Here is a 15,029-nt window from a genome sequence, read left to right as displayed (position 1 = left end):
AAAGATTGCCATTAATGACCCATCCACTTCTCTTGCATTAATAGATCATCTTCACTAAATGCTATGGCCAAAACCAGTTTTATTTTGTGGTGTTGTTAGAATGAGACTTTCAGAACTTAATCAGGTTCTTTATCAGAGGACAACCATGTAGCTGTTGTCAAACCCATACTCTAAACTACCTGCTAGAACTTATATTTCTCTGGAATAGCTTTTGAAAACTCAGACACCTTCCAAACATAAGAATTTAGTGAAGGAATAAGAATCTTGACCTTTTTCTTGACAAAAGACAATTTTCACTTGTCTCGGCTCAGATCCTTAGCAGAAAACTTGGTGTTGGGGAAATTGAATCAAATTCTTACAACTTTCTTTTCCTAAGTCATGTAATATTCTGCAATTAACATATGTGGTAATTTTACATAGAATTGTTTAACTTTGACTTCCCTGCCATATCAAGTTCAATTAATAACAATTTAATTTAGTAAATTACTTTCAATTGTTATTGCAAATTTTTTTCTCCACCTCTGCAGGAGAAGAATTAGAATATGAATATGACGAACAGGGACACAGCACGTGGCTTTGCAGAGTTAGGTATGTGCTTTTTCCATTATCCCTTTACAGGTTAATTAATTTTAAGCTTCATTTGTAGTCCTAAATAAGAGTTTTAATATTACTAAAGTCATAAAAGAAATTAGTTCTGAGTTTGGATTTTGGTATTTCTTAGATTTATTGTATTTTACCTCTGTGTATATGGGGAAATTGGGTTTTCCTTTTTGAGAATTTGAAGCATTATAGTGGAGAGTAGGATGAAGCAATTTAAGAACCAGTTGTTTACTTCTTTGATTTGATATTCTTAATCTATAGACTTGACCATGTTAACTCCCCTTCCCCAAATATCTTTAGTGACTTCTTATTACTTCTGGGATAAAGTTCAGAATTATCCATCTGTTCCCAATTTATCTTTTCATCATTTCTTTATGTTATTTCTCTTTATAAATTTTCCTTTCCTGTCAGACAGATTAGCTATTTGGTGTCTTCTGTTTTGTTAGACTGATGGTCCCCATGTTTGGACCTTCCTAATTTCCTTTGAAGAATTAGCAACTACTTGATATAGTAATCCTTGGTGATCTTCCCATTAATAGTATACTTTCCCCTCTTGAAATAATTTTGTGCAGCTTTATATATATTTTTATCTTGTTCAGTTAATTTTTCTTCTGTCTCTGCAATTGTTGTTCTCTTTTTCAGTATTGTGTTAGATAGGATGTCTAATAGCATCATTCCTAATTCTCTTAAACCTCTAATCTCTCTTTAAACTTGTTGCTTTCTTCATTATGAATTCTAATTTCTTTTATTACTTTTTTATTTTCACTTGATTGATTGCTCTTCTGAACCAATCTCAAGGTTCTTATGGTTACTTTTTTGTTGTTTCAGAGAACCTTACAGAACTATTTGTATGACCTGTGCTTTCAGGGGTTTTTCATGTACAAAAAGCTTTGTTTTCATAAATTAACCCCTCTCCCTCCTTTCCAGTCTTCTTACACCTTATTTTCAGACTTATATTCTTTTATCCAGTGACAGTGGCATCCTGGTAATTTTTTTTTTTTATTGTTTCCATGGTATACATTGATCTAAGTTGAATGTGATGAGAGAGAAATATCTGCACGGAAAAAAGTATAAGAGATAGCAAGATTATATAATAAGATAATTTTTTTTTAAATCAGAGGTAATAGTCTTTGTTCAAACTTCACAATTCTTTCTCTGGATATAGATGGTACGTATTCTCCATGGCAGATATCCCAAAATTGTGCCTGATTGTTGCACTGATGGAATGAGCAAGTCCATTAAAGTTGATCATCACTCCCATGTTGCTGTTACAGCCAGCCTGCTTATTTCACAAATATGACATACCATGTCTCAGCTCTGGGCATTTTCTCTGACTGTTCTGAATATCTGGAATGCTGTTCCTTCTTCATTCTACCTTCTGACCTCTTTAGTTTCCTTGAAGTCCAGACTAAAATGCCATCTTTTATTGGAAACCTTCCTCAATTCCTCTTAATTCTAGTTCCTTCCATCTTAATGATTTTCCTATTTATCCTGGGTATAGATGTTTTTATGTATATTTGTTTGTGTGTTGTCTCTTCTATTACATTATGAGTTCCTGAAGGGTGGGAGTTGGATTGTTGTTTTCTTATTTTTTGCATTTCCAGGAGATAGTAGATGCTTAATAAATTTGAATATCTGTTTATTTCTCCTCCTTGGTAAACTTTTTATCTATTTTTATAATTATTGCTGGTTTTCTTCAGGGGTAGCTTCTTATTCTTTTGTTCCTTTTCCCCCAGTTTTTGTTCTTTTTTCTCTCAGAGCATCATTAGGGAAAAGCAATCAGAAACCTTCATTCTTTTTTTTTCTCCTGGACCATATTAATTAGGTGTAACAGATGCTGTACTTCTGGGCCCCTCCCTCTTCTATGTCTTGTCTGTCTTCTTTGAAGTTCTTAGAAGTGGACTGATTCATGAGTCTCAGCCCACTATAGAATCAACTTGTTTCTGGGCCACTATCAAAGAGTTAACTCCAAAAGATAGTGCCTGAAACTTCAGGAATACAGGTATCCATCCAAAGGTCAGCACTTGAGGAAAGTGAGTGGAAGGGCTAGTGAACTGGTCTTAAGTTGTTTTTTCTATAAAAACTTTTTTTTTCCAGGTTCTTTGCATTTTCCTCTTCCTCTCTGGTTTTGCTGAATTATTGGCTCTTTACCTTCCTTTGGCATTGGGGAAAAACTGCACCCTTGGCTGCCTCTCATTCCCCTATCTTCCAAGTATTCTCTGTACTTTTTGTTTTTGTTTATTTGTGTTGTATCATCTCCTTCCTAGAATTAATCAATAAATGGACTTTTTTAAAATGCCTGTTATGTGCCAAGCATTGTCCTGGCAAAAAGAGTCAAAAATCAGTTCCTGCCCTCAAGGAGCTTATAATCTAATGATTGATAGTAACTTGAGAGAAGACACTATTTTATCTTTGTAGCATAATACCTGCTCTATAATAGGCATTTAATAAATGTGTTGAGTTTTTTGTTTTTGCTTTTGCAGTGGGGTTAAATGACTTGGCCCATGGTCATACAATTAGATAATAATTATTAAATGTCTGAGGTTGAATTTGAACTCAGGTTCTCCTGACTCCAGGCAGGTACTCTATCCCCTGAGCCATCTAGCTGCCCCACTGTGTTGAATTGTTTAATTGAATTGAACCATTCAGATATCTTTGGCAAATGCTTTCACATATTAGCTTTTTTTCTCATTGATGTTTGCAACTTATGTAGGTTACCTGTGGATGATTCATCAGGAAAACAATTGGTGGCTGAGGCTATTCACTCAGGGAAGAAAAAGGAAGCAATGGTCCAGTGCTCCCTGGAAGCCTGTCGGATGCTTGATGCTTTGGGTTTGCTGCGTCAGGAGGCAGGTCAGTAGCAAGGCAAGGTATCTGGCAGCCTCCTGGAGTCTCTCTTTTTTTTTTTCTTGAGTAGAACATGTATACCATTCATCTTGGTTCAGTTTAAAGTGACCCTGAGTTCTTTATAATATCAAACATTAATATCCCCTTTGAGGACTTTTCCATAAGCATTCTGGGTAGCCACACATGCATTTCTTTTTTTTTTTTTAAGAAAGATTTTATTTATTTTGAGTTTTACAATTTTTCCCCCATTCTTGCTTCCCTTCCCCAACACCCATAGAAGGCATTCTGTTAGTCTTTATATTGTTTCCATGTTATACGTTGATCTCAGTTGAATGTGATGATAGAGAAATCATATCCTTAAGGAAGAAAAATAGAGTATGAGATAGCAAAATTACATAATAAGATAACAGTTTTTTCCTCCCCCTAATTTGAAGGTAATAGCCTTTGGTCTTTGTTCAAAGTCCATAATTCTTTCTCTGGATACAGATGATATTCTCCATTGCAGATAGCCCAAAACTGTCCCTGGTTATTGTACTGATGGAATGAGCAAGTCCATCAAGGTTGATCATCACCACCATGTTGGTGTTAGGGTCTCCAGTGTATTCCTGGTTCTGCTCATCTTGCTCAGCATCAGTTCTTGCAGATCCTTCCAGGCTTCCCTGAATTCCCATCCCTCCTGTTTTCTAATAGAACAATAGTGTTCTATGACATATGTATATACATACATATGTATGTATATATACCACAGTTTGTTAAGCCATTCCCCAATGGAAGGACATTCACTTAATTTCCAATTTTTTTGCCACCACAATTAAGGCTGCTATAAATATTTTTGTACAAGTGATGTTTTTACCTTTTTCATAATTAGAGTCTCTTAAGAAAGCAGTTCAAGATGATTATGTGATTATCAGCCATGATACACTTGACTCATCTCAGCAATACAGTGATCAAAGACAATTCTAAAACACTTGTGATGGAAAATGCCATCCTCTTCCAGAGGAAAAAACTATGGAGTCTGAATGCAGGTCAAAATATATTCTTTACTTTTAAAATTTTTCATTTTTGTGTTTTTTCTCTTTTGTTCTGATTCTTCTTAAATACCATGATTAATATGGAGATATGTTTGACTTGATTGTATATGTACAACCTATATCAGATTGATTGGGGAAGGGAGAGGGAAAGAAGGGAGAGAGAAATTAGAACTCAAAATCTTACAAAAAGTGAATATTGAAAATTATCTTTATATGTAATTGAAAAAAATAAAATCTAAAATTCCTCTAACAAAAACAGTTAAGGATGCTTATTAATCTTTATTATCTGAGTTAATATGCCCTTAACTTCCTTCATCCTTTTGAAAAAGCTGCGGTGTATGAATGTAATGGAATATTATAGTGCAATAACAAATGATCAACCTGATAAATTAATAGAAAGATGGGAAGAATTCTATGAATTGATGTAGAGTGAAATAAACGGAACCCAGAGAACAATTATATACAGTGACTATAATTCAAATGAAAATATTACTAAAAGAATTTACTACTATGAGTAGTAAAATCAGTGATGGTTCTGAAGAATCAGTAATGAAATATCTCTTCCTCTTTTCAGCAGAGAGAAGAACTGAAAGGGCAGAATGCTATTGACACTGTCAGATATGTTTTTGTTCGGCTATTTTCTTTATTATGGGGAAAAGTTTGATCTAATGAGGAGGAAGAATACTTTCAGAAATAACTGATCCAAAAACAAAATGTAGTTTAAAAAAAAGAGTTTAAAAAAGGTTAACTTTTCACTTTTTATATCTATTTTGCTTATTTTAGTATCTCGAAAAAGGAAAGCTAAGAACTGGGAGGAAGAAGATTATTATGACAGTGATGATGATACATTCCTTGATCGAACTGGCTTGATTGAGAAGAAGCGACTTAACAGGATGAAAAAAGCTGGAAAGATTGATGATAAGCCAGAGACCTATGATTCACTGGTAAATAATGGAAACATCTTTATTGCAGCAGTATTTTATTTCATTTTATTATATGATAGCAATTTAATGCTTTGAAATAGAGAAGTAAGTAGAGTTCTAATTTTGAAAACAGAAGGAGAAAATCTTCTAAATCAGGACTTGGGGAAAATAAAATAGCCCCCTAGCATGGGCTAACAGGAAAATGAAAAACAGTTTGAATGTTTATTAGCTTTAGACTCCATAATGTACCATTTTTTTACTTGTCTAGTGTTATGTCACATACATTGATAACTTGGCAGTTTCCCTGGCAATAGACAATATCTAATTCTGTTCCATTGACCTACAGTGAAAAAGTACCACCAGCCAATACTTATGAACTAAGTAAAATACATTTTGAAGTCTGTCTTGTTTTTAATCCTACTTCATTTTAACATCCTTAATATCTCTTTACTCTCTTCCTTTCTCCAAAATCTCTAAGAGACAGATAGCCATTCTCTCAACCAAGAGTTTGTGTACTTGATTATATCCCATTTTATCTTCTTAAACAAATGTAATCCTCACTATCTCTTAAATTTTCAACCTCTCCCTGTTCATTGGTTCCCTCCCCACTATCTTCAAACATACTCTAACTTTACAAAACAAAACCAAAAAGAAAAAAAAGCACATCTTTTCTGGGCCTACCATTTGTCCCTTCAAATTTTTGTCCTATATCTCCCCTGCCTTTTAAAGTTTTATAAACTCCGTGTCTTTACTCTGACTCACTCCTTAAATTCTGCCATTGGGCTTTTGACGTAATCATTCAATTGAAGCATTTATCATCAAAGTTACCTATCATCTTGAATCACAAGTTTCATAATATTTTCTCAGATATAATAACTTCTTGACCTAACTGTTGCATTTGACACAGTGGATGACTGTCTAGTAGATATTCTTCTTTCTGGTTTGCCTCTCCATTGATTTGCCTGCTATCTGTCTGATCTCTTCAGTCTTTGCTCATTACTTCCCCTAAGTGTGTTTTCCATAATACTCTCCTAGACCTACTCTTCTCTTTTTTTCCTCTATCTTTTTCTCTTGGTATCTTTATCAATTCCCTTGTGTTTTAACTAGCTGAAGATGACTTTAGATCTAAATTTTTAGCCCTAGTATTCTCTTTCCCCCTCCACTTCAGGTCTGAATCTCTATTTGACATTTCAAACTGATGTCCCAGAGACATCTTAAGACGTATTGTGCCTAAACCTGAACTCATCTCCCCGCCCCCATCCAGTCCTCTTCCAAATTTTTTTTTTTTTTAGATTTTTCAAGGCAATGGGGTTAAGTGGCTTGTCCAAGGCCACACAGCTAGGTAATTATTAAGTGTCTGAGGCCGGATTTGAACCCAGGTACTCCTGACTCCAAGGCCAGTGCTCTATTCACTGCACCACCTAGCTGCCCATCAAAATTATTTATTTCCTATTCAAAATTCCATCTTTTTGGTCTCAGGTAATTATCTTAGCCTTATCCTGGACTTCTCACGCTACAGATATAACTAATATCTTGTCATTTCTACTTTCACTATCTTGCATCTAACCCTTCTCTCCACTCAGACAGCTGTCACTTTAATTCAGGTCCTTGTCACTTGTCACCTAAATTATTTGAACAACCTCATAATTGGCCTCTGTGACTCAAACCTCTTACCCTTCCAGCAATCCCACACATTGCTGCGAAAGTAATTTTCTTCAGGTGAAGCTCTGTTACTGCCTTTTTCATCCAACTCCAGTGGCTTCCTACTGCCTCTAGTATAAAACAAAAATTCTTCTCTTTAGCTTTTAAAGCCATACACAGCCTATCCCCACCTACCTTTGTAGCCTTGTTGGCTATTATTCTATTCTCTGAGATTCTTGAGATCTAGACAAATTGATCTCTCTTTTTTTCACATGTGACACTTTATCCTATGCCTTTGTAGGAATGCACTCCCTCCTTACCTCTGCCTCAGGAGTCCTCTTGCTTTCATGATGCAGTGCAAGGGGCAACTAGTTGGTGCAGTGGATAGAGCACTGGCCCTGGAATCAGGAGCACCTGAGTTCAGATCCGGTCTCAGATATCTAATGATTGCCTAGCTGTGTGACTTCAGGCAAGTCGCTTAACACCATTTCCTTAAATAAAAAAAAAAGATGCAATTCAAGGTCCTCTTCTTTCCTGCCCTCCCCCCAAAAGCACTATTACCTTGCTTCCCATGCCATGTGTTTATTGATTTTTTGATGTATATGTTTATGTGTATATACATATATATATGTATTTTGTTATGTTTTTGATTTTTTTATAATTATTTTTTCTCCCTCCTACTTGTAACAACTGTGTATAGTCAAGCAAAACAAAAACCTTGTCAATGTATGTTTCATTTTGTATTTTAAGCCTATCACTTATCTGACAGGAGGTGGATAGCATGCTTTATTTTTGGTGTTCTAGAATCATAGTTGTCATTGCATTGAACAGAGTTCTCAAGTTTTTCAGAGTTGTTTTTCTTTAAAATGTCATGTAAATTGTTCTTCTAGTCCTCCTCTTCACTCCACTCTGCATATATTCATGGAAGTCCTTCTAGTTTGCTCTGAAACTATCCTTTTTTTCATTTCTTGTTCCATTACATTCACATGACATAACTTGTTCAGCCATTTTTCAGTTGGTGGATACTTGCTTAGTTTCCAGTTCTTTGCCATCATCAAAAGAACTCTTATAACTCTTTTTGTACATGTAGAGCTTTCCTCTTTAGCAGGCAAACCAATGGAGAGTAGTGTCACCCCCCCCCCCCCCCATTAGGGGTATAAACCTAGTAGTAATATAACTGGATCAAAGGGTTTGCACATTTGTTGATTTGGTTATTGGTTGACTAAACGTTTTTATTTTGTTTTATTTTCTTAGATCGGAAAGTTAAAAAATGCAGAGAAAGAACTTGCTGATATTTCAGAGAAGTTGAAAGTCTCAGGCAAAGGTATGACTCATTCATTATTTCTAGTGATCTGTAAGTTTGTTAGACTAGGAACTCCCTCCACTTCCTGGCACAACTTGGATAGTCTTCATATGACCCTGGTCAACTTTCTTATGATTCTAAAAACTTAGGCAGGTTGATTTCTCAATGTCAGACCTGTAAGAGTGGATTGTAGGGTGTTTATGAAACATTTGGAGGAAACCAGGAAGGACTGCTTTATCTTTCTGCTTTAGTGAGAGAAACTATTTTTCAATGGTTTTCTTCTTGCTAGTTAATTTGGAAGATATAGACACAGAAATGAATGAATCAGTGACTCATTTATGTAGTCTTTCAATAGCATTTATTGAGTGCCTATTTTTTTTTTATAAACCGAAGGGACTATATATTCTTGAACAGCAGGAAGTATGATATGATAATAAAAAAATACTGTATTTGGAGTCATATGACTTGGATTTCATCTTGTTTTTTTAAAATATCAGAATTTTTTTAAAAAACCTTAAATTTTAAAATTTAATTTAAAACATTTTTTAAAGAATACCTATTTTAAAATAAGGTCCCCTTCTCTAGACCTTAATTTCCTCATCAAGAACATTTTTGCATAGTTGATATTTTGTGGATCTCATTTGCATCACTTTCTCTAGATCTTTCCCTAATTCCATGTATTAATCATATTTGCTAGATTTTAGTAGACTCATTATTAACAGTATCTTTAAAATATGTTTTATTTGTGAGATTGCCAGATGAAATGGTATGATCAATTTTAAATTGTGTGTGTGTGTGTGTGTGTGTGTGTGTGTGTGTGTGTGTGTGTGTGTAGTGGGGGAGTAGGGCTAAACTTGTGGGAAAGGAAGAACAGGGAAGGGTGAGAAGGAAATTTTTGTCAATTTAACAGGAAGGGCAGCTAGATGGTACAGTGGATAGAACACTGACCCTGTAGTCAGGAGGACCTGTGTTCAAATCCAGCCTCAGACACTTAATAATTACCTAGCAGTGTGATCTTGGGCAAGTCACTTAATCCCATTGCCTTGCAAAACACAAAACAATTTAATAGGCAGGTGGTATATATATATATATATATATATATATATATATATATATATAGTAAAAGTTTTAAAAATTTTCTAATAATAATGAAATTAAAAGGCAGAGAAATGGATCCAAAAAATTAAACCTGATGCACATAAGAAGCTAGTATTTATTAAATTCATAATTAAAAACACAAGGAAATGGAATCATTATTCAATTAAAACTCTTGGAGAAATTGGACAGCTTATATGACAACAATAGATTAATATCCATAACTCACACTATATATAGAAGGATATACTTTTTTTTTAGTTTTTTTTTCAAGGCAATGAAGTTAAGTGGCTTGCTCAAGGCCACATAGCTAGGTAATTATTAAGTGTCTGAGGCTGGATTTGAACTCAGGTACTCCTGACTCCAGGGACAGTGCTCTATCCACTGTGCCACCTAGCCTCCCCAGAAGGATATATACTCTTTTTTTTTTTTTGAGTTGTGAAATGAATTTAAGCCAAACATTTATTAATCATTTCCAGGTCAGGAATTAGATAAAGATACAGTTTAAGACAGTCATTAAGCTACCTTCATAAGGCTTACAGATTGGTTATGAGTATGACAATAATACTGAAGGGTCAGTGACTTCCATACAAATCTTTCCTATTACAAATCACACAAACACACACACATATTAAATCAGTTCTCACTCCCATCATCTTTTATCAGCAGTCCTCTAAAGTTATTTTTTTAATGATTCTCTATGATGCATTTCAGTCACTTCTAAATAATTCTCTTGTTTTTTTTTTAATTTTTTTTATTCTCATTTTGTACAAATGTTTTTTTTTATATTAATAAAATATACTTGTTTACAAGTAAACAAAATACCCCTCCCCCCATGAATACAGATAGACTTGCTTGGGCGAAAAAGTAAAGGGGAGAGAAAAAAATTAAAATTAAAAAAAAATAATAGTAATAATTGTAGGTATGGCCAGGTGGTGCAATGGATGAAGCACCAGCCCTGGAGCCATGAGCACCCAAGTCCATATCCAGCCTCGTAAACCCAATAATCACCTAGCCATGTGACATGCAAGCCACCCGATCCCCACTGCCCTGCAAAAACCAAAAAGAAAGAAAAAAAAGACCCAAAATAAAATAAAATAGTAATAATAGTAGGGGTGGCTAGGTGGCAGACAGAGCATTGGCCCTTGATCCAGGAGCACCTGGGTCCGAATCCGGCCTCAGACACCCAAAGATCATTCTGCTATGTGGCTCCAGGCAGGCCACCCAGCCCCACTTGCCCTGCACCCTCCCCCAAATAATAATAACAAAAAATGTGCTTCAGTCTTTGTTCCAACACCATCACCTCTGTTGTGAGTGGATCACATTCTTTATGATAAGTCCATCACAAAAGTTACTTCCATGTTTTTCCAACGTTGCCATTGCTGATCGCAACTCCCTCCTTTCTTATTTCTCCACTACCACGTACTATATTTTCTCTCGCCTTTCACTCTGACTCTGCTGTAGGGTTGCTGAGTGGCACAGCAGACAGATCCCTGGTCCTGGGGCCAAGAAGCCCTGAGCCCCCATACCACCCCTTAGGCCCAGAACCCACCTGGCCCTATGGTCCTGGGCAGGCCATCCAATCCCAGCCCCTTGCAAGAAGTAAAAAAGAAAATGTGTTATATCTGAACACTGTCCCCCCCATAGTCCATCCTCTCCTTTATTCACATCCCCACCCCTTCCCCCTGCTCCCCCCTCTTTCCCCCATGGTCCATCCTCTCCTCCTTTATTCACATCCCCACCCCTTCCCCCTGCTCCCCCCTCCTTCTTACTCCAGTTGTCTCTACCCCATTGAGTATATATGCTGTTTCCTCTCCTAGCCACCTCTGATGAGAGCAAAGGTTCCCTCATTCCCCCTTGCCTCCCCCCTTCCATATCATTGCAATAGCTCATTGGAATAAAAAAAATCTTATTATGTGAAATATCTCGGACTATTCCCCCCTCCTTTTTCTTTCTCCCTTTCCATTTCCCTTTTTTTTCCTATTGACTCCATTTTTACACCATATTTTATCTTCAAATTCAGCTTTCTCCTGTGCTTCAACTATAAAAGCTCCCTCTACCTGCTCTATTAACTGAGATGGTTCATATGTATATTATCAGTATCATTTTTCTATACATGCAGTTCATCCTCATTAAGTCCCTCATATTTCCCCCCTCTCCTACAATCTCCATGCTTCACCTGAGTCCTGTATCTGAAGATCAAACCTTCTGTTCAGCTCTGGCCATTCCAAAAGGAACCTTTGAAATTCCCCTGGTTCATTGAAAGTCCATCTTTTTCCCTGGAAGAGGACATTCAGCCTTGCTGGGTAGTTCATTCTTGGCTGCATTCTAAGCTCTTTTGCCTTCCAGTATATTGTATTCCAAGCCCTACGAGCTTCCAGTGTAGTTGCTGCTAAGTCCTGTGTGATCCTGACTGCAGCTCCATGATATATCCCCCCCGGATATATACTCTTAACTAGATAAGTGATATAAGCACTTTCTTGAGTTGTACTTTTTGAGAATTTAACTAGCTTTTCATGTAAATTTTTATTGTATAAGTTCACATTTCTTTCATTAAAAGTTGATTGTTCAAGTCTTTTGACCACTTCTCCATTGGGAGTACATAATCACCTGATAAAGATATATCATAGAATTGTAGAGTTGGACCTTAGAGATCACCTTGTCCAACTTCCTTGCTTTACAGATGAGGAAGCAGAGAATAAATGATTTGCCCAAGGTCACACAGAATAGACAAAAGTGAAAGAAGAAGAATCATACCAGGGTTCTCTAAAAATTCTGTGTTCTTTCTGCTGTTCAAGACAATGCTTATATCATTTATCTAGTTAAGAGTATCATTTCTGGATGTCATACTGGTATATTTGCTGCAGCTATTTTTCCAGTTTGTTTCTTTTTTATTTTAGAGAGCTTGCTTATTGTCTTGTAAATCCTTTTTATTTTTGTTTAATCAAGCTCCTGAATTTTATCTCTAATAACTTTGTTTTGAATTGGATCTGCAATTTTCCGTTGAGGAACCTTCTACTAATCACCTGTTCTTTACCTTATAGTCCTTGAGAATTTCCTGGGATCCTCTGAGTTTAAGTGCCATGCTCAAGGTCACACAGTCAGGATATGTCAGAGTTAGAACTGGACCCTAGGGCTTCTTGACTTGGAAACTTGTTTTCACCATTCTGCTTTTCATTTTTTGGATTGCTAGATGAACTTTTTTTTACTATTGAAAACTGAACTAAATATATCAAGATTCTTTGAGTTTTTATTATATAAAATTATTAAAATAAAAAATTTGAATACTTATCCTTTGTCTAGTTGAATATATCATATTATTTATTGTGAGTTATGGATTTTAACTTATTTTTGCCATAGAGCTGTCCAATTTTCCCAAGAGTTTTAATTGAATAATGATTCCATTTCCTTGTATTTTTTAATCATGAATTTTTATCAAATACTGGTTCCTCCTTTTCTTAAGATTTATTTTTGGATAGTCCCAGTGATGTTTCTCTGCCCTTTTTTATTCCATTATTACTTGGAAGTTTTTAATACATTTTGAAATCTATTAAAATCAAGACCTTGTTCCATTTCTAACACTCATAATTTTTCTTGATATTTTTGCCTGTTTGTTTAACACAATCTTAGCTAATTTAAGAATTGACTTTCTAATAATGTATTAAATCTATAAATTAATTTCAGAAATATTTACATTCTTAATGTTTCTTCTGATTAATCACAAGCAGGAAATATATCCTTCTAATTTGATAACTTTTTGAATTACTAGCCAAAGAATTAAAATTTTTTTTTGCATTATGCTTTTATATTTCTTGTTATATTAATCCCAAAATATTTTTGACATTTTGTTATTATTGTAAATGGTACTTTTTCACATTTTTTTTTCTTTTGCTATATAGAAATGCAGTTACATTTCATGGAGTTATTTTTACCTGGATCCTTTTCCTATTGTCATTTATTACCTCAAGATTTTTATTTAGTATCTTGGGTTTTCTAGATAGTTATGTCATCTGCAAATAAATACTTTAATTTCTTCATCGTTCCTACTTTTTAGTGGAGTGTTGAGCATGGAGTCATCAAGAACTGAGTTCATAGCCAGCCTCAGATGCATAACTCTTGAATAGGGATACTAACAGCACCTACTTTGCAAGGTTGTGGGAGGCTAAACATAGTGCTGGCACTTGGGAAACAGCTTAAGAAAGACGTCTTCCCTCCTCTCCTCATTTGTCATCTTTATTGCTGAGCCAGCATAGCCAAGTCTGTTAAAGAGGTGAGGACGGCCCTGATGCACACCTACCTTTAGTGGGGATGTCTCATGCATTTCATTTTTTTTCTTGAAATCATTTGATTTCGATACTTTTTCATCATATTTAAGAAACATCTTTCTGTTTCAATTTTCTCCTCCATAAAATGAGGAGATTGGATTGAAGTCCATTCCAGTTTTAGATTGATGATTCTCAATCTTTCAATGAATCCTCTATGTTCTGTTTTGTTCCGGTTCCCATTATTTTACTTTATTCTTTTTGTTTTAGTATACATCAGATATAAGAAGCTATAGGTGTAGTAGGTCAGGGCTAATCCCAAAGTCAGAAAGACTTGGGTTCAGGTCCCACCCCTTATATATCCTGACTATGGGACCAGGACAGTTCACTGAAACTAGTATTAATGTTCCCTATATAACTCAAATAACTCTATGTTGTTTCTTTTTCCATCTGTATTTCTTCTGGATTCATTAGCTTTATCAGTTTATCAGTTGCTTTGAAATACTCTGTTTTTTTAGTGGTTTTTTTTTTTTTTTTTTTTTTTTTTGCTAGGCAATGGGGTTAAGTGGCTTGCCCAAGGCCACACAGCTAGGTAATTATTAAGTGTCTGAGACCGGATTTGAACCCAGGTACTCCTGACTCCAGGGCCAGTGCTTTATCCACTGCGCCACCTAGCCGCCCTGAAATACTCTTTTAAAAATTATATCAGTACTCTTCTTGCTTTGTTAATTGGAGCGGGCTTTTGGATTTTTGAAATTTTGGCCATTTTTCTTCTCCAAAAAAATCTTTTATCATTTCTTGAGGGGAATGTGTAGGAGCATGGGTAGCCTGGCTTTCTTTATTCCTCTTCTGTTCTCATCCAAAATGTTCTTTATTATGTTCATTCTGTTGCTGTTTGACTGTGCTGCGCCTTAGTGCCAGGCTTAGTGGAACTGACATAGGTCATGGTCAGAATGATTACTAAGACCGCAGAGCTGGATTTAAAGCAATATCTTATATTATTGTCATGATCTTAATAGCTTATTAATGGGCCCTGTGTCACTATTGTGATCTTTGGGTACATATTTTCTAACATTATTTCTTTTTTTGCCAGTCCTGTCAGAGTCTGCACCTCAGGATTCTTTGGATGCGTTCATGACAGAAATCAAATCAGGGAGCACATTAGATGGTGTGTCCCGGAAAAAGCTTCATTTAAGAACTTTTGAACTGAGGAAAGAACAGCAGAGACTCAAAGGGCTGATTAAACTTGTGAAACCAACAGAGATGCCAGAGCTTAAAAAGTGAGTGTTAGTAATAGTATATAGAATTTGAAATAGGCAAAAGTTGA

At 35.5% G+C, this 15,029-nt stretch overlaps 1 protein-coding gene across 2 annotated transcripts in view; it reads left to right on the top strand.

Moving 5' to 3' along the window:
* SLC4A1AP (solute carrier family 4 member 1 adaptor protein) overlaps window positions 1-15,029 on the top strand; it is a 41,001-nt gene that overhangs the window by 3,135 nt on the left and 22,837 nt on the right. For both annotated transcript variants that reach the window (XM_074209811.1, XM_074209812.1), the window contains exons 4-8: window positions 528-588; window positions 3,314-3,453; window positions 5,262-5,422; window positions 8,297-8,366; window positions 14,796-14,982. In XM_074209811.1, the coding sequence (XP_074065912.1) occupies window positions 528-588; window positions 3,314-3,453; window positions 5,262-5,422; window positions 8,297-8,366; window positions 14,796-14,982 (619 nt within the window). The remainder of the gene's footprint in view (window positions 1-527; window positions 589-3,313; window positions 3,454-5,261; window positions 5,423-8,296; window positions 8,367-14,795; window positions 14,983-15,029) is intronic.

This window comes from Macrotis lagotis, chromosome 1 (genome assembly GCF_037893015.1).
Source record: "Macrotis lagotis isolate mMagLag1 chromosome 1, bilby.v1.9.chrom.fasta, whole genome shotgun sequence".
NCBI lineage: Eukaryota > Metazoa > Chordata > Mammalia > Peramelemorphia > Peramelidae > Macrotis > Macrotis lagotis.
The sequence above is the reverse complement of the archived record's forward strand: the minus strand, read 5'-3'. Positions and strand labels throughout refer to the sequence as shown.